The 24739-nt window shown below is 36.8% G+C and overlaps 1 protein-coding gene across 1 annotated transcript; it reads left to right on the forward strand.

Annotated features, from left to right (window-relative positions):
• Positions 1 to 3192: 3192 nt before the first annotated feature.
• Positions 3193 to 24529, forward strand: LOC139141075 (uncharacterized). The gene is made up of 11 exons (XM_070710648.1): positions 3193 to 3344; positions 5023 to 5147; positions 11436 to 11494; positions 12429 to 12518; positions 12788 to 12898; positions 13173 to 13301; positions 20190 to 20385; positions 20678 to 20806; positions 21580 to 21757; positions 22199 to 22320; positions 24366 to 24529. The coding sequence occupies exons 2-11, from the start codon at positions 5042 to 5044 to the stop codon at positions 24497 to 24499; spliced, it is 1254 nt and encodes a 417-aa protein (XP_070566749.1). The 5' UTR covers positions 3193 to 3344; positions 5023 to 5041; the 3' UTR covers positions 24500 to 24529.
• Positions 24530 to 24739: the final 210 nt, after the last annotated feature.

Here is a 24739-nt window from a genome sequence, read left to right on the forward strand (position 1 = left end):
CCCCATAGACAAGTTGAACATTTGAAGATATTCAAGTAACAAAGCATATTCAAAAGCTATTGCAACACTTTGAACTCTCGAAAAATATATTAAGGTTTGTAGATAGTCAGAAAGTTGTATGTGTTATGCTGTACAGTCGCTGTTGACAAGTGAACTTGTCGAATCTTGACATCTTTTATCTCATGGTTGATTAAATATAATTAGTCTGGCCTCTACATGTGCTTTGATTAAACTTCACAGATTCTGCAAGTAAACAACCGCTCCTGTTATTTTGGGGTAATTTAAACTCAATTAATCTTTCAATGCCGTAGACGTCCCAAATAACTGCTTCTGATCATACGTACACGCAGCTACGTTTCAGGGAACAATAAGAAAAGATTGATGATTAATCAGTGCTTTTTTGGCCCTGTTAAAATCTAGGCTTATTTGTAATAGTGTGTATTTTGGCTTTTGTATTTATCGTCAGGTTTCTCCTATTGGTACAGAGGTTTACTTTAAACCAACTTTGAATAATAACCTTTCTCATCATTTCCTTATAGGAGATAGTACCAACAAGGTTTGTAAAACTTTGTTTGCTTGTCATAAGGTATATTCGTGAATTCGACAGTTGTCTTGAAAAAACATGAAAGTAAGTTTCAAAGCCGATTGTTCCTTATTAACTTTTATGTATGCAAGCTGTATTGTATCGTGTAGATGATGTCTTTACTGTCTTTTGCAGAGGCAGGGTATCTTTCAACAGACGAATCGCATTCTTCCCGGTAACATTACTAAGATTAGTTCGTTACCATTGAACTACCATTGAACAAAGAACCAGACGAAAAAAACTCTGATCAGGGACTATGATTTTATTTTAAGATTGGTGTGATTTTATCTACACAAATATTCTCCACCTTGGTTCGTTTGATTACCATGTGTACTCCAAGATTTACACCAAATTGGTCACTTACTCATATTACATGATACAGAAAGCATACATTTAGGTCATCGCTATCGATAAACATTGCATATGTACGTCAATTTGGATAATATATCATATTGCCCAGCAATTAGCCACCATCATCTTGAAACCTCATGACATCCCCATGATTAAGACTATTTTGTTTGATGGTCTCTTCTCCGGCGATCGGAAGAAAATTCACGTAGTGCTAAGTAAGTAAATTGTCTTAGCGCTCTCTACTGTTCTTAGCAGTAAAAAGCAATAGATAGCGATCTACCTGCCAATGTCTTAGGTTGGGTTTGTTTTTCTCTTGATTTATTTCAAAACGAGTGTTTCAAAAGTGACAACTGACTCATATAGAGTTTATGACATCATCTCTATAATACTTCCGTTTTTGCCGTATTTACTTGCAATGACCAAGGTAAATACTTGGCGCAGGTCTGGCATTCAAACACCGCACTTGTATGTTTCAGTGTCAGTGTTGTAGCATGTATGGAAGGCCTCTGTAGAATAATGGAGAGTGTCAAATTGTTGTCTTTTACCATCTATGTATCGGTCAGCCTTCAGGGTGGAAACGTCTATGCCACCTGTCGTCATGGTAAGTAACTCTTATATTTCAATATAATGGAAACCTTGTGTTTGCCCACATATTAAAATACACTTTTCGGTGGAGAACTTGATGTCACAAAGTATGTTCCATTAACATAAATATTTTTACATTAATGAGGCAACTTCCGTAGAATGAGACATTCTCATTTCAACTGTTTTTCTTCACTATTGTTCCCGTCATATCGAAGAAGTGCGGCAGTTATTGACGAATCAGGTTGTGCGAAATCTCAAGATTGCGGAACATTTGTTGTTAAGTAAATACGAAAAGCTATTAATAGTGCGTTTTGTAGTGCCGCATTCATCTACAGTTTGTGAACATTTTTGACACCAGCCATACTTTTCATTGTTAGTTTGCAATAGCAATGAAGAGGTTTCTAAAGCCAAGGAATTCTTTTGTTTCCTCTGGACTTATTTTAACGCCTCAACATTAAATTGCATGATTAAGAAAAGAACCGATTGAAAGATAACAGAATGCTTTGACACATATGGGTGTGCACAAAGATGGCGCTATGCCCCATCTCCGACAATGGCACATATATTTTTATGGTGATAAAGACTGCACTGTATATGTAAACGAAATATTTTTACCTTAATTTTATTCCAGAAGAAATAAAAAATACTTGCCCATATCACGACAATCCACGGGGGACAAACTATTTTTGAGGTATTTACATGACGAATAATTGAACAGTAAATTTTCGGCTGTTAAACGTTACATCTGATAGGTGGCAGCAACCTTTTCCTACTTCCCCATTGCACAACTGCAGATAACTGATAAGATGTATATGACGCCAGAACAGCCATTAAAGATGTGCCGAAATATACATTACCCATGAAAATACCGATTGACATAACATCATCGTTCGAAACTATTAAATCGGATAAAATGATGATTTAAGACTGATATGTAAAAGTGACGACTTTTGAATAACCTTTCCTTAAAAATATGCTGTAATGCTCTTCTTGTAAAAAAACGAGGCCAATAGAATTGCAGAGTTTATCTACATGCAAAGAGATCGAGGTCAAGGTCACAGTTCACCATGAAAGACATGTGATGAATTAATTTTCCGTACAGGTGATTTCTATACTCTGCGAGGTCATCATATCTTCTATACTTTGAATTGCTATGATTTTATCTACACAAATAATTCCACCCTGGTTCGTTTGATTACCAGGTGTACTCCAAGATTTACACCAAATTCGTCACTTACTCATATTACATGATACGGAAAGCATAGATTGAGGTAATCGCTATCGATAAACATTGCATATGTACATTAATTTGGATAATATATCATATTGCCCAGCAATTAGCCATCATCTTCTTGAAACTACATGACATTCCTTTGATTAAGACTATTTTGTTTGATGGTCTCTTCTCCAGCGATCGGAAGAAAATTCACATAGTGCTTAGTACGTAAATCGTCGTAGCACTCTCTACTGTTCTTAGCAGTAAAAGCAAGAGACAGCGATCAACCTGCTAATTTCTTAGGTTAGGTTTGTTTTTCTCTTGATTTACTTCAAACCGAGTGTTTCAAAAATGACAACTGACTCATATAGAGTTTATGACATCATCTCTATCATATTTCCGTTTTTGCCGTATTTACTTGCAATGACCAAGGTAAATACTTGGCGCAGGTCTGGCATTCAAACACCGCACTTGTATGTTTCAGTGTCAGTGTTGTAGCATGTATGGAAGGCCTCTGTAGAATAATGGAGAGTGTCAAATTGTTGTCTTTTACCATCTATGTATCGGTCAGCCTTCAGGGTGGAAACGTCTATGCCACCTGTCGTCATGGTAAGTAACTCTTATATTCCAACATAATGGAAGCCTTGTGTTTGCCCACATATTAAAATACACTTTTCGGTGGAGAACTTGATGTCACAAAGTATGTTCCATTAACATAAATATTTCTACATTAATGAGGCAACTTCCGTCGAATGAGACTTTCTCATTTCAGCTATCTTTCTTCAATTTGTTGCCGTCATATCGAAGAAGTGCGGCAGTTATTGACGAATCAGGTTATGCGAAATCTCAAGATTGCGGAACATTTGTTGTTAAGTAAATACGAAAAGCTATTAATAGTGCGTTTTGTAGTGCCGCATTCATCTACACTTTGTGAACATTTTTGACACCAGCCATACTTTTCATTGTTAGTTTGCAATAGCAATGAAGAGGTTTCTAAAGCCAAGGAATTCTTTTGTTTTCCTCTGGACTTATTTAACGCCTCGACATTTAATTGCATGATTAAGAAAAGATCCGATTGAAAGATAACAGAATGCTTTGACACATATGGGTGTGCACAAAGATGGCGCTATGCCCCATCTCCGACAATGGCACATATATTTTTATGGTGATAAAGACTGCACTGTATATGTAAACGAAATATTTTTACCTTAATTTTATTCCAGAAGAAATAAAAAATACTTGCCCATATCCCGACAATCCACGCGGGGACAAACTATTTTTGAGGTCTTTACATGACGAATAATTGAACAGTAAATTTTTCAGCTATTAAACGTTACATCTGATAGGTGGCAGCAACCTTTTCCTACTTCCCCATTGCACAACTGCAGATAACTGATAAGATGTATATGACGCCAGAACAGCCATTAAAGATGTGGCGAAATATACATTACCCATGAAAATACCGATTGACATAACATCATCGTTCGAAACTATTAAATCGGATAAAATGATGATTTAAGACTGATATGTAAAGTCGAGACGACTTTTGAATGACCTTTCCTTAAAACATATGTAATGCTCTTCTTGTAAAAACAATAGAATTGCAGAGTTTATCTACATGCAAAAAGATCGAGGTCAAGGTCACAGTTCGCCATGAAAAGACATGTGATGGATTAATTTTCCGTACAGGTGATTTCTATACTCTGCGAGGTCATCATCTCTTCTGTACTTTGAATTGTTATGATTTATCTTCACAAATAATCTCACCCTGGTTCGTTTGATTACCATTGTACTCCAAGATTTACACCAAATTCTTCCCTTACTCAAATTAAATGATACATAAAGCATAGATTTAAGTCATCGCTATCGATAAACATTGCATATGTACGTCAATTTGGATAATATATCATATTGCCCAGCAATTAGCCACCATCTTCTTGAAACTACATGACATTCCTTTGATTAAGACTATTTTGTTTGATGGTCTCTTCTCCAGCGATCGAGAAAAATTCACATAGTGCTTAGTACGTAAATCGTCGTAGCACTCTCTACTGTTCTTAGCAGTAAAAAGCAATAGATAGCGATCTACCTGCCAATGTCTTAGGTTGGGTTTGTTTTTCTCTTGATTTATTTCAAAACGAGTGTTTCAAAAGTGACAACTGACTCATATAGAGTTTATGACATCATCTCTATCATATTTCCGTTTTTGCCGTATATATACTTGCAATGACCAAGGTAAATACTTGGCGCAGGTCTGGCATTCAAACACCGCACTTGTATGTTTCAGTGTCAGTGTTGTAGCATGTATGGAAGGCCTCTGTAGAATAATGGAGAGTGTCAAATTGTTGTCTTTTACCATCTATGTATCGGTCAGCCTTCAGGGTGGAAACGTCTATGCCACCTGTCGTCATGGTAAGTAACTCTTATATTCCAACATAATGGAAGCCTTGTGTTTGCCCACATATTAAAATACACTTTTCGGTGGAGAACTTGATGTCACAAAGTATGTTCCATTAACGTTAATATTTCTGCATTTATGAGGCAACTTCCGTCGAATGAGACTTTCTCATTTCAGCTATCTTTCTTCAATTTGTTGCCGTCATACCGAAAGAGTGCGGCAGTTATTGACGAATCAGGTTATGCGAAATCTCAAGATTGCGGAACATTTGTTGTTAAGTAAATACGAAAAGCTATTAATAGTGCGTTTTGTAGTGCGGCATTCATCTACACTTTGTGAACATTTTTGATACCACTAGAAACTTCACTTGTACTAAGCCTCTTTCATCTGGTTTACTGAGCAGCCCCAGGTATTAAAACAATTTCAATAACAACGCACTGAGAATTGCATCAACCTGATAGGATATTGGGATCTGTCATATGTACCTAGTCGCTCATTGCCTTTTAAATTTAGCTTCTTTTAACATTAGCTTTCTATCATTGTTAAACTAGTAGAATGACTGACTGTGCTGCTGAAAATTTTCTGTGATTTAAAATAAATTTGTATATGCATAAGTTGACATGATTCCGCTCAAACAGAGTGACTGCGAACCATGTTCCATTCGGCCACAGATATTTTCATGTATTGATTTATCACAGTAAAAATTCGAAGAAAAGCGACAATAATCAATATTTGACCTTTTATCACGGATCTTTACACTCAAGAAATGTTTTTAATTAATAGAAAATTCGGCAGAAACATGCGCAAGACTGTATTCCATATTATGGCAGATGGGGAAGCTGACTTAGAAATAATCTAGTTGGCGAATTATCACTTGTGGAAACTATACCACAAACGGAGTGGGCGATTAGACACAAGATCATCCGAAAGCAGTATTGGTAGAGCCAGTTAACATGATGTCCATGATGTACTGACCTGTTGACGCAGATTAGTGCGGAAGTAGTAAGATGTTAATGTCAGCTTCTAACAAAGTACACAATTCAGCGTGCCTGGTCAGTTTGAGAATGACAGTTGAAATTAATGTGACATTGCAAATCTTATCTTTTATCATTACCTTGGTCGGGAAGTGATACAACTTAGATGAATAAGATTACAAAATTTTATATTTAGTTTATTATAATCAAAGGTGAAAATTTTATCGGACCATTAGCATATTTGTGGGCTATATCACAGACAAATAGAAAAACAGACTAGCAACGCAGCATGTCTTTTGTTTCATGGTCGTCTCGGTAGACTATGGCCTTTTCATATTAAAATGAGCTTCGCAGGTGTTAGATTTTTTTTGAGACTTTGTTCATGGTTGATAATGGCACGAGATTATGCGAAAAGTAAGACGAGATGGCATCGTGCTGCCAGTCGCGTAGCAATCATACTTACTTTGTGAGCTCTCAGGGCAGAAACACTGCCATGACCAACTTTTAAAAGACGATATGACTGACCGTAAACCATTCAGTTAAAACAGACAATATCGATAAACGACTTTCAAATTTGGTTCAAACATACTCATTATATATTCATAAAAATGTGAGAGGAATTTTTAAAATGGTAAAAATCACTTTCCCGAAGCTCTAATTTTCCCGTTTTCGCCAGCACGCCAATTCCGCTCAGCGCAACACGACAACAACAACACAAACTTTGTCGAACATACTTTCGCTTAAAATTGGCGAAATCCGAAACTACCGAAGGGTGCATGGTCGGGACTCTGTACCAAGTTTCATCAAATTTGATCAGCATTTCTAGACATATCAAACTAAATGAAAGTTCATGAAATATGCAAATTAGAAATCAATTGATATGATACTGCTAAATGACTTTGTACACTCGCATAGTTCTGAGATTTCAACAACTGTACTGTGGTTCATTAAATTTGATTCAGTATTTCATGACACATAACACTAATTGGGAATTCTAAGTTCATATAATATACAAATTACCAATTAATTGACATGATACCTCTAAATGTCAGTGCATACTATTAAAGCTCTGGTATATTAACGTCTGTACCAAGTTTCATCAAAATTGAGTCAGTAACTTGAAAATATCACCGTGACGAATGATCGAGCTTTCACATTTGGATTATTTAACGGTAATTTCGGATTCGGATTCAGAGAGTATAAGTCTTAATAACAGACACCAAGGCTAATTTTGGATTCAGATTCACAGAATATGGGTCTGAATATCCAAAAGAGTGAATCCTTGGAGGCCAAATTTTATTGTTTTATGAAAGCAAATGGCATGCATTTAGAGGCCTCAGATTACTATACTTCGGTCCAGTTGTTCAAAATTAGCTTCACAAATTCCTGAGAAACAGCAGGTGACGGATGCATGGACGGACTAACACGACTGGATATATCCTCTGCGACTGGATATATCCTCTGCTACGCGGGGACTAATTATATATTTTCAAATATTTCCATGATTTTGATCATGCTTTCCCCCTTTTATCGCGGATTTCTTGCAATTGAGGTAAAATGTTTATGGTCAGGGTGAAACAATCTTTTAGGTCTCCGTATAACAACGGAAGAAATTGATTGTTTTCATATTCGCTACATGCCCCTAAATCCGAAACATTTCATTTGAATCAAACTATGTGAATCAATGTGATGTAGTAGCCGTGGAAGCTCAGTTGTCTATAGTGAGTGAGACTACTTCATGGTTTCAAGCAGAGTGCCTCTCCCTTTTTGTTCGTTGATATGTGTACCTGTAGACCTATGAATGGGTGATGTGTGTGTTGACCTGCAGTACGATATTTTACGATAGATAGCTTTTGGGGCTAGCCCTGCGTACGATGACGTGTATTCCCGGCGTTAGGCCTATACGGCCTCCCATCACAGCTCTGCTGATTACCATGGACAAAACCGGCAACATGCGGATCCAATTTGGACGGAGCACGAAAAACTACTTTCTAACTGTTTTCGGCCGAAATCAACTCGATTCCGATCTACATGTATGCAGCCTACCCAAACCACTCAACCGTTCACAGACTGCGAAAAAAATGCTGTTTGCTTTGCTCGCGATGCACGGTCAATGGCTCATGCAGTGGACGGGCATTGGATACGTTCATGCCACGATTATACAGGTGCCCATGAGCTACATTATTTCCTGTCGGGTCGGGGCGATGAAACTAAATCGTGATTGATTCATCTCGTCGGATTTGACCAAAAAGAGACACTTGACATAGATTACAGCATCAAATGTTGACCGTTCAGACTGAAACATGATAAAAGGTCTGAAGATCGCCGTGATCGGTGATGTCGTTGTTCTCTATACGTTTTTCTGAGCTAGTTTTTTATTAAATTGTTCGAGTATTAGCTGACGTTTTTTTGAAAACTTAAGCAACTTTTCTTTCCCAACCAGGGCACAACATTACCTTTTTTACTTTCATGGTAACCTAGGATGAATAAATCGCAGATTAATAGACTCTTATGTTCTTCCTCGATTGTCTGTGACTGATTTTGCTGTCCCAATATCGATATTGCGTTCGCACTCGGGTGTCGTGAAACTTACGTCATTCACTGAAATAGTTTTCCGACAAACTAGAGAAATTCGACAACTACTAACGAATAGTCGGCAAAATTTACAGAGACAAGCAATAATAATTATGGTCATTTTACCGTCTTTTTTACCATTTTTGCCGTCTTTAGATAAGCGGACTCGCTTGACGGAAACAGTATCCTGAGTTCCCATATTTTTACCCTACCCGTGCGAGTGTAGTATTCGAATGAGTTAGATCATAATCTTACGCTGTTACGAGTGGTCTGGAGATTTTTTATAATATACAATAAATTGACCTTATCAAAATTACTCTGTTTTACATTGCTTGGATATTGATATTTTTCCGTACGTTTTGACTGTTGATTTGAAGTCTTTTGATTCTCCATTGGCAGCAGCACATGTACGGTTACAACCGCCATGTGATGACCAGAGTGTGATTGTAAAGTTGTCGGGAAGTTGTTCAGAAGAAAAATCATTTTGTATTTAGAGGCTTCAGTTCGAGATTTTTCAAGATAAACAAATCATTATACATTTCCTACGTCTTTGAAACGGGGATTACGGTAATCTTTCATGTGATGAAAATTTTGTGAACGTCTTTGCAATGTGTTCCCACGATGAGTGTGAACTGATTCTTTGTTAGTAAAAATCGTCAGAAATGGTCCAGTGACCGTGATAAAATAAACACAGATGCAAAACCATTGCGAGGAAGATAGTAAGAAATTCACATTGCAATATTTGCTGTCGTATTTCTCAGCAGGAATAATAAGTTTTTACTCGTTGTGTATAAGAACAGCAAGCATGTGTTCGGCGGTCAATTGCTTCTATCATAATGATCTTGATCGCAGCTATTTGGCGAGAAGACAGCGGGTACTTACAATCTCGCAAAATTATTGATATCATGTCTTTGTGTTGAAAATTTTCTATCAAATCAACAGCCGTGATATATTCGGAATCGTGTTCTCACTGGACACCGAACTACCTGCTACCAACAGTACGTTATGTACCATTGGCGGTAACACATTGGTCGTAATCTTGTCTAATTCTGCCCCGCCGTTTGTACCGTCCAGAAATTTCAAAGCTGGATTTTTTCACCCCGACATATAATACAGCGACCTTGCACACTAGTACTAATGATCATTCCACTGTTTCTGTTGGGGTTTTTGGTTTTTTAATTTGCTCCGTGGCCCGGTAAGATTTTTTCAATACGATACACAGTTTGAAATATTTTCAAGGTAAATTTAGTATATTCCCAGTTTGTGGGGTAAAGTTTTCTGGAGTGAAAGTTTGAGTTGACGCTGATAGAGTAGACGTCGAGCCCGGCACAGTTGACTGGGACCCGGTCGGTTTGGGGTCGTTTAGTCCAGAAACCTGCAGCAGAGTTCTGTATGATCACCGTTCGGCATTTGGGTGATTTTTTGGTCAAAGTAATGCAGTAAAATGTCAGATTCTTTGTGTTGTTTTTGTCACAACCGTCATACGCGTATACGGACGGTTTTCGATTAAAAACGGTAGTAATATCCAGTGCTCGTAAATGCGTGCAAAATTTATTCAGTGACTGTTTACGCAGCAGTCGTAAATACGACTAGGATTTACCACCACGTAACCACTGTAACACCGCATCAACAGTCCATACGAAAATTTTGTGCTGAATCGAGGGAGATAACAATTGCGGTAGAAAGGTCAGTCCATCATCCGTCAAAGTTGTTGATCGGAAAAATCTTCACTGAGCGCCAACTACATGAGTGGCTGTTATAGTTGTACACGTAGTTCTATGGGCTTTCCACTGTCCATTGTTACGAGCTATGTTCAAAGTGCGTCAAGCTACGAATATTTTCATGTACTGAGTTACAGACATCGGTGAAGTACCGGGTACATTGATTTTGTTCAAAACCACTGCCTGTTTGTTCCTCGTGTTGTTTTTTGTGTCCCTAACGTCGACTGGCTCTATGTGCGTACAAACATAGCAGTCGGGATTAAGATTTCCTGGATAAATAGATTTATTCCGCCTCTGACGCAAAGATACACACTGTTTTACATGTGCCACTCCTAGGCCCTGGGATCGATTTCCATACCTTTAAGTAAGTCAACACGAGTTGTTAAATTAGAACTCCAACTACTTCAGAGCCTCTTTCGATACTGGTCGGTTGAGCCGCCCAAGCTTCATCACTTGCAAAAATTTAAAAGTGTAGAGAGCTCCAATGTGCCGCACAGTCGAAAGCATTACGTTCTGTTTTCGAGTGTGATATCCGATGATAAAAGTTGCGATTTGGATTTGGGTTTCGAATGTTTCACCCTTGCAAACATGCAGACTTACACACCCTACCTACATATCTACCTACATATCTACCTGCCTGCCTACCTTCATGCATGCATAATACATACATGAATACATACATGAATACATACATACATGAATACATACATACATACATACATACATACATACATACATACATACATACATACATACATACATACATACATACATACATACATACATACATACATACATACATCATTACATACATACATACATACATACATACATACATACATACATACATACATACATACATACATACATACATACATACATACTACATACATACATACATACATATACACACAATAAATAGAAATAACGAGTGCAATTGTGATGGCAAGCTTCACTTTAACCCTTATGATCATTATAAGCACGTTTGCAACTGTGGTCAGTCAGTATTTTTTATATCCGATTTTCGTTGCAGATCTTGACAAGTGTGACACAATACTTGAAGGACAGTTCTTTTCAAGAATGTTAAAGGAGGTAACATAAAGCCATTTTAATCCCATAACTTCAATACTACTATGCTAAAGTTTGAATATTTTAACAGAGAACCATTACTCCTGTCACTATATTCATTGTCAAGTTTTCCTTGAATAACGAAGAAACCACCCGATTGGTCATTTGAAAATTAGGATATATGTTAGTGAAAATGCATATTCAGCCGCTATTACAAAACTGAAATCTCTTGAGAAATGTATTAAGATTTGCGGATTGGAAGAACTTTTTATTTAAGTAGCTGGATAAGCTTTATATGAACTAGATTGATTAATCAATGAGCCACACAAAGCGACGGTGTACCACGAGAATTTAACCAGAGCGGTAGCGATTGCACATATGGAGTGAACTGGCTAAAAGCGAGTGGTATACCTGTTGCTTGGGTGGTTTATCACTATAATATCATAAGAGTATAATGAAATTAAGGCCTGAAACGTTAAACAAGGAATTTTCTCTCGATACGCGCTCACGCGTGATACAACCGTGCTTTATTTCAAAATATGAAACAATTATTTTCTTGTCTCCATTAATCACATCATTTTATTCGCGCCATCAATATAATGGCATGATATAATAATAGCTTATTTAAGAGCTTTTTCAAATGTTTGACACATTTTGAAATGTAAACATGTCGAGTCTTGGCAACTATTATTTACTGGTTGATAAATACAATTGATCTGACTGATGTGAATCGATTGAACTTCACGCTTTTTTCCATGCAATGGCAAGTTAACGTCCCTTTCTGTTATTTTGGAGTGATTTAAACTTAGTCTGTATCTTTTCGATGTTGCAGATATCCCAACGTTTCAGTAAATCATAGTTGTTTCGTTATTCAATGATTATTATGTGATTTTTGGTGCTGTTAACATTTTTGCTTATTTATAATGGTGTGTATATTGGTTTTTATATTAATTGTCAGGTATCTCCTATCGGTACAGAAGTTTACAGTTTACCGACATTAAGTGATAACCTTTTTCATCATTTCTTTATAGAAGACAGCACGAACAAGGTGTGTAAAATTTTCTTTGCTTGTAGGAGTTCAACTCACGAATTTTGTAGGTGTCATAAAAAACGTGAAAATGTGTTTTTAATTGACCTTAATGTATGCAAGCTGTGTTGCAACGCTTATGATGTATGTACTATCTTTAGCATTGGCAGGGTAACTTTTAACAAACATATTGCATTCTTCATTAGTATTAAGATCAGCTCATTGCCATCAATAGCGCTGTGACTAAATCAAGATTTTGTTCATAGGTTTACACATTTTATTTCATTCAGGATGAGAGGTTCAGTGTGAGCGACAATGGCACTGTGTACCTTTCGGGATATCTCGACTATGACATCGATCAAAATTATACGCTGAGTGTCTTATGCTACGATGGAACAAACGTAAGTTTACCATATCTGTTTGAAGTAAGCCCAACACTCACTTGAAAAGTAGTAAAAGGTTACCGCTTCGTACGGTTTTGATGACCCTTATCATGATTGTAATAAGTTCGGTTTCGTTTCAACTACTTTAAAATCGGTAGAAGATGTTACGTCGGAACCTCTGGTTAACCTACATGTAAAAGTTTGCTTAACAGACATCTAGGTTTGTCTATGTTCACATTTGATGGTCTTTGTCTCTTCAGCGTTCTAACAAAAGCAAAATTTCATATTGCAGACTACAGCCGACAGCGTATGTGTCAGGCACATGGTTGAAGTCAACGTCATAGATGATGCTCATTGGCCGAGACCCTTCAATGAAACTTGCTGTGCCTGTCAAAAGGCCAAGTCCCGGCCGAAAGACTATGTATGTGTATGTCTATGTATAAATATAAATATTTTATAAGTGTTTATAACTCAATTAACAGATACCATTTGTCCTCTCAAACCCTGACTGTTCAATATCTCTTCTGGTCCCCCATTACTTCTTGCGATTTATGAAAGACAGATTTCCTGTACTCCGTACATGTCGTACCTTACTTCTCAGGATGCTAATATCAACATACATTCTTTGCCTAAAGGGACATTATTTGTATCTTTTGACTTTTTTTCATTTTTTCGATGACTTAAATCCCCGGTCAAATCAATGAGAGACCTAAATTGTGACTATGGACGGCTTCAAGGACATGTAAAACCACCTCCTTGCTCTTTACGGCAAGGTTCAATGTTGGTAAGGGCGTCCGCGCGATTTGAACCAACCGCCATTATTGAACCCAAGCACATGACCAATATTACTACGCATACGTCAACCATCAAAGTACAGCTGGAACGTGAACGGCCTGTGACCTACACACGAATGGATATCGAGGAGCACACGGCGCATAAACAAATGAACCTCTAACAACTACTGTCAAATAGTGAAACTAAGCAGGGCCTTTGCTTGTACGTTTGATTTTAGTATCGATGACACGGACTGTGAAACAAATAAAACCATAGACGCAATTTGGTCAATGGTAAAACTAAAACGATGTCAGATTGCTGTACATGTGGTGATAGTGAAACAGGTACAGAGTAATGCATTGTCTGTGCATTTGATCGTTTGCAAATCTTCGTCAACTTTTAAGATTTTTAGGGCATTTTCTTGCCATTACGTTGATTCGTTAAACACAACATGATCACTTGTTGAACTTGGAAACATCACACTCGGACTGAACAGTGCACGGTGTAGCATCGGTGACATCGTGACACCGCGCTGGGCAAGTACTGTCATTGATACTGCTCGCGATTGGAGTCACCTCTCGACACACAAGATATGTTTGAATGTTGTTATTCTCTGTGCATCGTGTAATTATTTGTAACAGTTGAATCGCATTTCGAACCAAAAGTGAGAACATCGCAATGACAGTTGCCTAGACCCGATCGCTTACGGCCTCCGTGCCTCCGACCCACTCCCAAAAGTGGGCTTTACGTAAGTTTAGAAGCGCAGCTGAGCACATCGTGTACCTAAGCCCTGCGTACAGGTCTGTGTTCCCGGCGTTATACGGCCTCCACGCCGTATAACGCCGGGAACACACAGACCTGTACGCTGGGCTAATCGTGTACCCAGGCGAGGTGGGTGTGCTCGAAAACGAAACTCAATGCAAGCTTGGGATTAAAAATGGGTTGTTTTTGGTGGAGAAACTGCACGCCGCAACCGAGGTGCTGCCAGCGGTTTGGCACAGTCCTGCCTACAATGTAGCTTTCACCCAACAATGTACATGATGTACGTGTCAGTCGCCAAAGTACATTGCTTCAATTTCGCGATCACCTCGACAATAACGTGACTGTCTACTGAAGTTTATCCCTTCAGTTTACTCTGTTTTCACATTTCTATGCCCACAGGCTTTGGGCAAGTCTACATATGCATATGGAGAAACAAACGAGACGAAAAAAATCCACCATTATAGGCCTTGTCGTCGGCTTCTTGCAGCTTGTAGGCATTTGAAATGCCCATTATAAAATGTGCTCTCTAGCAGCAAAGAATAGTGTATCTAAGAGCAGGATTGGCCTTGAAGATCTCCATGAAAAACTGACCGTCAAAGTGTAACTGAGCAAACGGGATTGGTAATAGGGAATCCCGACACTGCAATACTGCGCTTTCGACTTTCACTTCGTGTGGTTTATTTTTTTACACGCGGATGCTTACAGCGGCCTAGATAGCAGTTTGGTCTGATCGCAGGTCAACCTTGCCAACTCTGAGGTTAAAAGTAGCCCACCATAAACCTCAGACCCAAGGTTTTTCTATACAGTGTACGCAAACGGGATGGAAGTTGTCGACGGTCGACCGTTTTTTAAACATCTTTCAGTAAGTCGAACAACATAATCAACTGCTCGTTTGCAACAATATAAGGTCAAAAGATACAAATAATGTCCCTTTAAGTATTGGGATATTCAACTTCAGAAGCCATACCCAACATATTATCGATCTGCTCATCCATGTGACCTTCCATGTTGAACATATAGGTGATGCTACAAAGGTTTTGTAGTAGTAAAAATGTAAGGACTGAAAGGGACCATATTTAGGTCAGTTGGTCCCGATGAAACGGTATTCTACAATGGAATGAATATAAATTTACGTACTTCTATATACAACGATCCATAGCTCATGAACAGTGTGGCATGTTTCTTAGTCAGTTTCTGTTTCACTTGAGATCCACTGGAGAACATTGTCACTCAAGTTTGCAGCAAGAAACAAGATCCCGAAATTATTGTAAAAGAGTGCGACTTTACTTAAGTTTAATTATTTTGAACAAGTCTCAAAAGAAATAGCCTACTTGTTTGCTTGTCGTTAAAACACCAGTACCAGTATCTCTTTGGTACACCATTGAGGTCATAATTTAATAGAGTATTTTTTTCAGCCATTCATCGCCGAAATCTTAGTTGGAGAAGCAGACGTTTCGTTTAGCAAGACGGCGGTGAAGTTTTGGCTGGAAAAAGCTTACATAGACAGCAAGGACGACTGTAAGAATTTCCATAATCATGTTCAAACTAAAACACGTATCTTTTGAAAGAGGATTGAAATAAGTGTCCTGTTATTTACCAGCTATGTTTATCACCTGTAATATATTTTTCAGGCTAAAAACACGTAACTCTGTCGTCAATATTTCGTAGCAGAAGTAAAACCACAACAAACTCATGTTGGGCATTTTTTTAAAAATAACTAAATATGCTTCATTCGTTCGAATAAAATATCACTTTTAGCTCATGTGTTCACACACGTGAGCTAATATCATAGCAATGTCTGTCTGTCTTCCTGTCTGTTAACACGATAACTCAAAAAACGCCTGAGCAGATTCAAGTGAGATTTGTAAAAGAGGTACCATATGCTAATTGCAAGAACTTATTAGATTTTGGTTAGTGTGGCTTTCATATTAATGAAGTTATGACATATCATTTTTTTCATATAATAGTTTTCCTATTGAGACAGTATTGACAGTGTCGACATATATCAAGAATTACTGCACACAAAATTTCATGAAACTTTCAACAGATGACAATCTCAGAATAATTTGAGTGTCATGTCAATTATCTGTTCATTTGCATTTTAATGAACTTTTGTAATTAGTGACATAACTCTGAAATTCCTGCACCATATTAGATGATACAGTATCAAGGTAAGAAATAGCTCATCTGCATATGTTTCATAATTAGTCATATTACTCCGAAATAACTGCACCAAAGTTGAAGAAATCTGCTGCAGATACTGATCCTAGAGATTCTCACTGTGGTGTAAAGCATTTAGTATTGTAAAGTTAATTAAGGGTTCATTTGCATATTTAATGAACTTTGTAATTACGTATATAACTCTGAAATTACGGCACCAGATTCGGTGAAACCTGCTACAGATATTAATCTGATAAATATATTTTGTATTGAGAAGCATTGGGCAGTGTCAAGGTAATAAATTGCTCCTTTGCGTATTTTATGAAGTTTTGTAATTAGTCATATATCTCTAGAATAAATGAACCAAATTTGATAGGAGTGTGAAGTTAATAAAGGGTTCTCTAACATATTTAATGAACTTTGTAATAAGGTATATAACTCTGAAATTAAAGGTAAACTGTCACCTGTAATCTTAATATGCCCATATATGGTCCATGGGGCGTTCCTTGGTATTCAAAATGCCCATGTGAGGGCGCTTTTTTTAAAGCAGCCACCCGCTTAAAATCTGTGATTGGTTAGATTTATTCTTTCCATTGTAACTGTTGCGAGATTGGAACAGGTGGCAGTATACCTTTAAGGCATCAAATTTGGTGAAACCTGCTACATATATTGATCTGATAAATATCTAATTCTGTTATGAAACATTGAGCGGTGTCAAGTTAATTAAGGGTTCATTTGCATATATAATGAAATTTGTTATTAGTATATTACTCCAAAACAAGTTATCGTTGATGACACAGTCGATACTTGTTAATGGGTACTTTAATTACAAGCCCTCAGAGAGGAGTCCTTTTCATTAATTAGGTCTGTGATAAAAATACTGCGATACAGATGGCGCTCAATGGCCAAGAATGAGTTCCATGGTGGTGAAAACGTAAAACCAATGTAGGCCGCCATCCTAAATACAAAAGGTCATTAAATGAGTCAATTAGTAATTAATCGACAGGATGTTGCCAAACATTTTTGCATACTATCCTAACACTGACAGATTATCACCTGTACCATATTTCATAAAGTTTGATGCAGTATTTACAACACTATGAGATCAACATCTGTAACAAGTTTCATCAAATTTGACGCAGCATTTATGGATATATAACTCTAATTAGGAACGTTCGTTACTCATGCAATTACAAATTAATTAACATGACACTGATAAATGTCTTTTTCACTGTTAAAGCAATGTGAGCTTAACATCTGTACCAAGTCTCATGAAATCTGATGCAGTATTTCTTGATATATTAGCCTAATTACGAAACTTATATAATAAGTTATTGACTTGCTACTGCTACATCCCGTGAAACAAATTGATGTGCATATGTATGTAATAGATCAATGTCTTTGTACCAACCTTGAATGATACAGATGGAAATATGTCTGAGTTATGGCTCTGTACATGAAAAATTGTATCAAAGTGGCCGCCATATTGCCATATTGGATCCTATCGTGAGACAAATCAACATACATATGTATAACATAAATGAATGTCCTTGTACCAACTTTGAATAAAATCGCTTGACACATGTCTGAGTTATGGCGAAGGACATGAAAAAATGTAATAAATTGGGCGCATGGCAGCCATATTGGATCGTATCACAAAACAAAGCAATATGTATATGTATGACATAGGTAAATGTCCTTGTACCAACTTTGAATAAAATCGATTGAGACATGCCTGAGTTATGGCTAAGGACATGAAAAAAATTTAACAAAATGGCTGCCATGCGGCCATATTGGATCATATCATGAAACAAATTGACGTGCATATGTTATGCATATGTTATGCATATGTGCATGGGTTAATGTCGTTGTACCAACTTTCAAGAAAATCGGTCGGCATATGCCTGAGTTATGGCTCCTTACATGAAAAATCGTAACAAAATGGCCGCATGGCAGCCATATTGGATCGTATCACAAAACAAATCGACGTTCGTATGTATGACATAGGCCAATGTCCTTTTACCAACTTTGAATAAAATCGGTTGAGACATGCCTGAGTAATGGCTAAGGACATGAAAAAATTGTAACAAAATGGCCGCCATGCGACCATATTGGGTCATGTCGTGAAACAAATTGACGTGCATATGTATTACATAGGTCAATATCCTTGTACCAACTTTCAATAAAATCGGTTTGAAACATGTCTGAGTTATGGCTCTGTACATGAAAAAATTGTAATAAAATGGCCGCACGGCGACCATATTGGATCGTATCACAAAACAAATTAATATGCATTTGTATGACATATAATACGGCTAGTAATCCTTGTACCAAGTTTGAATGAAATCGCTCCGGGCATCCCTGATATATCTGCGTGAACGGACGGACAGACGCACGAACGGACGGACGCACGGACATAACCAAACCTATTAGTACCCTCGGACGGTGTCTGTAGGGACAAATTACAGCGTTAAATTTGATTAAAAGTGTTGTTGATCTGATAGATATCTAATGTCCAATGAAGTATTGAGCATCGCCAAGTTGATAAACAGCTCATTTGCATATTTAATACAGTTTTGTAAATAGTGAATTAATTCTGAGAGTACTGTGTGAAAGTTGATGAAACCTACTACATATAGTAATCTGACAGATATCTGATTTTCTGTGAAGCGTACTATTATTAATGAGCCTGTTGTAAAACACGTGAGCACATTCAGGTCACATCTGGTTTCAATTAAGGATGGGCTAGAAAATGGATACTTTCGCAAATAATGTCCGCTATTATAAGTCAATTTCTTCCAGGTCGCATCACAGTGTATGTAATGGTAGACGGTTTCCAAATTGCAACTCTTGTAGAAAGTTTTAGTAGCGTCGCCCCCATGAATACCATCTCTTTTACATGTAACACCATGAACAGCGAAATCGATAAAACGATTTATGGTGGGCAATTACGATTTTTTGAGGTAAATATTGTATTGTATTGTATTGTATTGTATTGTATTGTATTGTATTGTATTGTATTGTATTGCATTGCATTGCATCGCATCGCATCGCATCGCATCGCATCGCATCGCATTGTATTGTATTGTATTGTATTGTATTGTATTGTATTGTATTGTATTGTGCTGTATTAGACTAGATTAGACTAGGTTAAACTAGATTAGATTAGATTGTTTATATAACAGTATACTGATGGTTGGCCATTTTTGGTATAAAATTAAGCATATCTCCTAAGTTTTTAAGACATTATGCAACTGGCATCATCTAAAATTAGTGCCAATCATGTCAAGACTTTTACTTAATCACAGGGTAGGTGTATTTATCAGTGTAAGTACAGGCTTCTCATGATTGCATTTAAGAATTAGACTGACATGTGTCAAACATATCGCCAGAAGAGCAGAGTTATCAGACTTCCCCCATTCTAGATCATGATCCCTTTTCACTCAAGCCACTTATTGAACTAACTTTCTCTTGTAACAATGCATTCCCGAAAGGCAAAAGGACCTCTCTCTTTGCAAAGAAAGGAGTGCGTTTAATCATTACAACACTGTTGTGGAAAGTCATCTCCATATATCCTTCGCGTATCTCAAATTTGATTTTCTTGATCTTGCAGTCTATAAATAATTTACCGACACATCTACAAAAAAAAGTCTGGTTCTTGTCAAGAAGAGATCATCGATTTGTTCAAGTGTATTTCTCGGATGACGTTTACCGACTTGTCCGCCAAGTAGAACCAATATTTTCTTGTGATGGTGCTCTACCTGGTAGGGATTATGTGTACACGCTTACATGGGGTATCAGGATACTCGGTAAGAAACGCCAGTCTATAATTTACTATTTGGCAATGCCATTTCGCAGAGTGAGTATAGTATATATGGTATTTTCTACAAGACTCATTGTTATCAAAGCCATTTTAGAGGTTTTTTAGAACTCGTTTTCATTTCTAAATATGTGCAAAGGTCTGACTGTCAGACACTTATGTTTTAAGTTGTGACGTGAAGTCTGGTTTTCCCGCTCATTGGCCGTCCTAAGTGGAGACGGGACACTTTTGAATATAAACTCCCACCCTTTACTGCAATTTGTCATTTTCTTTAACCCAAGGATGCCCGGAAGGTTACTACGGAATAGATTGTTCAGAGCATTGCATCTGCAAAAATGGAGCGACTTGTCATGCGCTGATAGGTTCATGTATGTGTGCTCCTGGTTGGCAGGGACCTGCATGTGATATCCGTGAGTACTATTACGAGGAAATTCGCACCTGTTTTATAAATAAAGAACTGATTAATCTTCACTTCCATACATAATGTGCAATCCACTCAGTTTCTTAAGTTCTCCTCTAGGACTAAAATTCTATTTTTATGTTATTGTCTGTTTTCATGTCATGATTGGAGTTATTTCCTCATTAAGTGGATGCAGGGAATGCTGACCCTGTAGATCTATAAGAAACTTTGCGTTTTGAATCAAGAATGGTATTCATTGCTGATATTATTTGCATCCTTTACTTTGAAAGGAAAAATAGTTTAGTCTTGCCCTAGACAAAGTTTAACAATTTCTTTAAATTTCGAGGTCAACGTTACATAAAGTAACAGCTGTAGTCTTGTTCGAACAATTTCTGTATTTGCAATAATAAACTGTTCATTTGAAATACCAGGACGTAAATACAAAGATCTAGTAATCTTAGTAAAATGATGAAATGATTGCTTGCGAAGGTTTAAATATACATATTAACGGTAAAAGTAAGCGATGTTAACAATTGGAGTTGGCTTTTTTATCAGAATAAAGTGAGATCATAAATACACCTGTTTTTTATGATAATTAAGTTAATGACTACTTATATGCATTAAGTAGTGTCTACAGACAAAACTCAAAATAACTGATTTTGGGGTTCTTTGATAATTTCCAGCAAACAACATCTTATTGTCATATAAATACAATGGAATAATACTCATCATGGTCGTATGGTATGATTTGTGCCTGAGAGCTTCAATATACTTTTTTATAAGGTCGCAGCGAAGTTGTTTTGAACGCAACAGAATTGAGAGTTTACACAGGTGACTACATTGAAATGCAGGCAAATATATACAACATTAAATTGATAAATACTTCGATATCATGGTACTTGAATGGTTCTGACGAATTCCTGAACGATACAAAGCATTTCACGTCCACTTTTAACACCAGGTAAGAAGTAGTATTAATGATCAATCAATCAATCAAAATTCTGTTCAAGAAAATTCAGCATACAGATCTATTTTAATGCTCTCCAATAGAATGAAAGAGAAAAAATCTTTTGAATCGATGAGATTCAAGCCTTTTTTCAAACATTCAACGGTAGATGTCACCGTACTTATTTGATAATTTTTGTTTGTAACTTTGTTTACCTATGAGCAAGCATATTCACTTTATTGGCCGACATAAACTATCAACATTTATGAAATGCATTCGACATCTACGTGTCTACAAAGTAGGAATTTTAAGGAATGCACTATTTCCATTTCTCTTCACCTATTTTCTTGTGGATACCTCTGCACCTATCTAAGAGAATATGCATACAATACACGTAGCAAGAGCAAACTTCTGTTACGATTTTTTCTCTCTCTCCCTCTCTTACATGATTTTTAGATTAAATATCACTCATTTGACAATATCAAACTTTAAAGATGACTTCGCCGGTGTATATGTATGTTCCGTAATTGACTCAAGTGGAAATAATATCACGGCTACAAAAACATTATCTGCAAAGGGTGGGTAGACGTAATTCTACTTGTACATACATACATACATACATACATACATACATACATACATACATACATACATACATACATACATACATACATACATACATACATACATACATACATACATACATACATACATACATACATACATACATACATACATACATACATAATACATACATACATACATACATACATACATACATACATACTTATGTACCTACGTACGTACCTACGTATCTACGTACCTACGTACCTACGTGGGGAATTTAGTTACAAAGACCGTGGCAGCCATGAACGCAAGTGGGATTTAAGTTAAACGTCCAAATCAAGTGTGGTATCCTCCATCTCCAGAGAACAGATGATAACTCGAAAATGCTACAATGCCGAAAGCTCTGTAGAGTTTTAAATAAGTGCAACGTATATTTTGCGGCATTTGGTAGTGAAATCCCACATATTTACTGCATTTTGTCGTATCGATTACTCACTACAGAAGACTTAACACTATACTTCGCTATACTTGTCGTTCATGAGATTTTGTATTTGTTCAAACACGTCGATAGTGTTCCATAAACATTGACCATGGGGCATCCGTGTTTCTTGGAGCCGCCATTACCGGAAGTTGGTAATGGCGGCTCCCAGAACTGTTTTTGGAATGCGATCGCGATCGCGATAACAGGGGAAAACGGTCAGAGAAGCTTGAAAAGTTCACCATTCAACTTCAGCTACATATCTCAACAGCAAAAACATTGATGAAAAAGTCAGATCATTTGTAGCTAGAGGTCGATTGCAACTCCTGCAACGTGAAAGCATGTTATCTGTTTATTATCAAGCTAGTTACACCAAATCGTGTAGAATCTGTAATCACCCCTCTGAAACTGTTTCACATGTTTGTAACGGATGCACAAGAAATTAAACGAGCTTAAACATTACAGAATAGTTGATTTACTTTATCAGAGGATGTTAGAATGTAGTCTTAAAATGGAATTTAAGACTTACTAATAAGCTGTTCAAATATAATGTTGAACAAACATTTGAACATCCACATAAAAGGCGAGACATTGCTATTATTGACAAAGAAAAAAGCAAGGCTTGTAGAAATAGCTGTCCCCTTGATGCACATATCTCAAGGTGTTACCAGGCAAAGTTTGATAAGTATTATCCTTTAACGCTTGAAATCAATAGTTTGGGATTTCGCTCCGAGATCATCGTACTAATTATAGGTAGGCTAGGTAACGTTTTTCAGAAAGTGATACAGGTCTCATTAAAACTTGGGTAAGAAGAAATGATGCCAAATTCATCACTAAATTTAGTCTGAGTGCCATTATGGGTTCTAACAAAATCTGGAGATTAAGGTGCAGGAAATAATTTGTCTAAGTTTTTGTTTCGATAAAATTGATTACGCTGTTCACGTTTACGTAGGCCATTTCCACATTTTTTCCAGGGAGGCGTAACTTAACTAGAGTTATTGTAATACTACGTCTGTACATTTTACATGTATAAATAACAATTGTATATATGTATGTATGTATGTATGTATGTATGTATGTATGTATGTATGTATGTATGTATGTATGTATGTATGTATGTATGTATGTATGTATGTATGTATGTATGTATGTATGTATGTATGTATGTATGTATGTATGTATGTATGTATGTATGTATGTATGTATGTATGTATGTATGTATGTATGTATGTATGTATGTGTGTGTGTGTGTGTGTGTGTGTGTGTGTGTATTTATGTATGTATGTATGTATGTATGTATGTATGTATGTATGTATGTATGTATGTATGTATGTATGTATGTATGTATGTATGTGTGTGTGTGTGTGTGTGTGTGTGTATTTATGTATGTATGTATGTATGTATGTATGTATGTATGTATGTATGTATGTATGTATGTATGTATGTATGTATGTATGTATGTATGTATGTATGTATGTATGTATGTATGTATGTATGTTGTGTGTGTGTATGTTTGTATGTGTCTATGTGTCTATGTATTTATCTATGTATTAACGTATTTATGGACCATCTTTCCAGGTTGCCATAACAATTACTTTGGCGAAAATTGTGACCTACTTTGTAGCTGTGAAAATGGTGCCGAATGTGATCGATATCGAGGTTGTATTTGTCAGGCTGGTTGGATGGGTACCTACTGTGATAGCGGTATCTGAGTAATTTTTCATTCCGCATAAAACAAGAGCGTAGAGATCAGGGTTGTTTGAGTTTTGTCTTAGCAACCAAAGGATGACGACTTCTGATCTCATAAAATAAAATCATTGCCCAGGTTGACTCCTTTGGTAGAGAGCCTTACTCGCCGTTTATAGATTCAGGTTTTACAAACTTTATATGTTAATTTTTTATATGTTAAAGTCACACTAAAACTCATTTTCTTCTACAATGACGACGCCAAC

Source organism: Ptychodera flava, chromosome 9, assembly GCF_041260155.1.
Source record: "Ptychodera flava strain L36383 chromosome 9, AS_Pfla_20210202, whole genome shotgun sequence".
Lineage (NCBI taxonomy): Eukaryota > Metazoa > Hemichordata > Enteropneusta > Ptychoderidae > Ptychodera > Ptychodera flava.

What these genes read in the sequence shown, in the direction of transcription:
- LOC139141075 (XM_070710648.1), top strand. Translation starts at nt 5,042, where the DNA reads ATGGAAGGCCTCTGTAGAATAATGGAGAGTGTCAAATTGTTGTCTTTT. An exon ending in TATGCTACGATGGAACAAAC is followed by an intron (nt 12,899 to 13,172) that starts GTAAGTTTACCA and finishes TTCATATTGCAG; the next exon opens with ACTACAGCCGACAGCGTATG. An exon ending in AAAAACATTATCTGCAAAGG is followed by an intron (nt 22,321 to 24,365) that starts GTGGGTAGACGT and finishes CCATCTTTCCAG; the next exon opens with GTTGCCATAACAATTACTTT.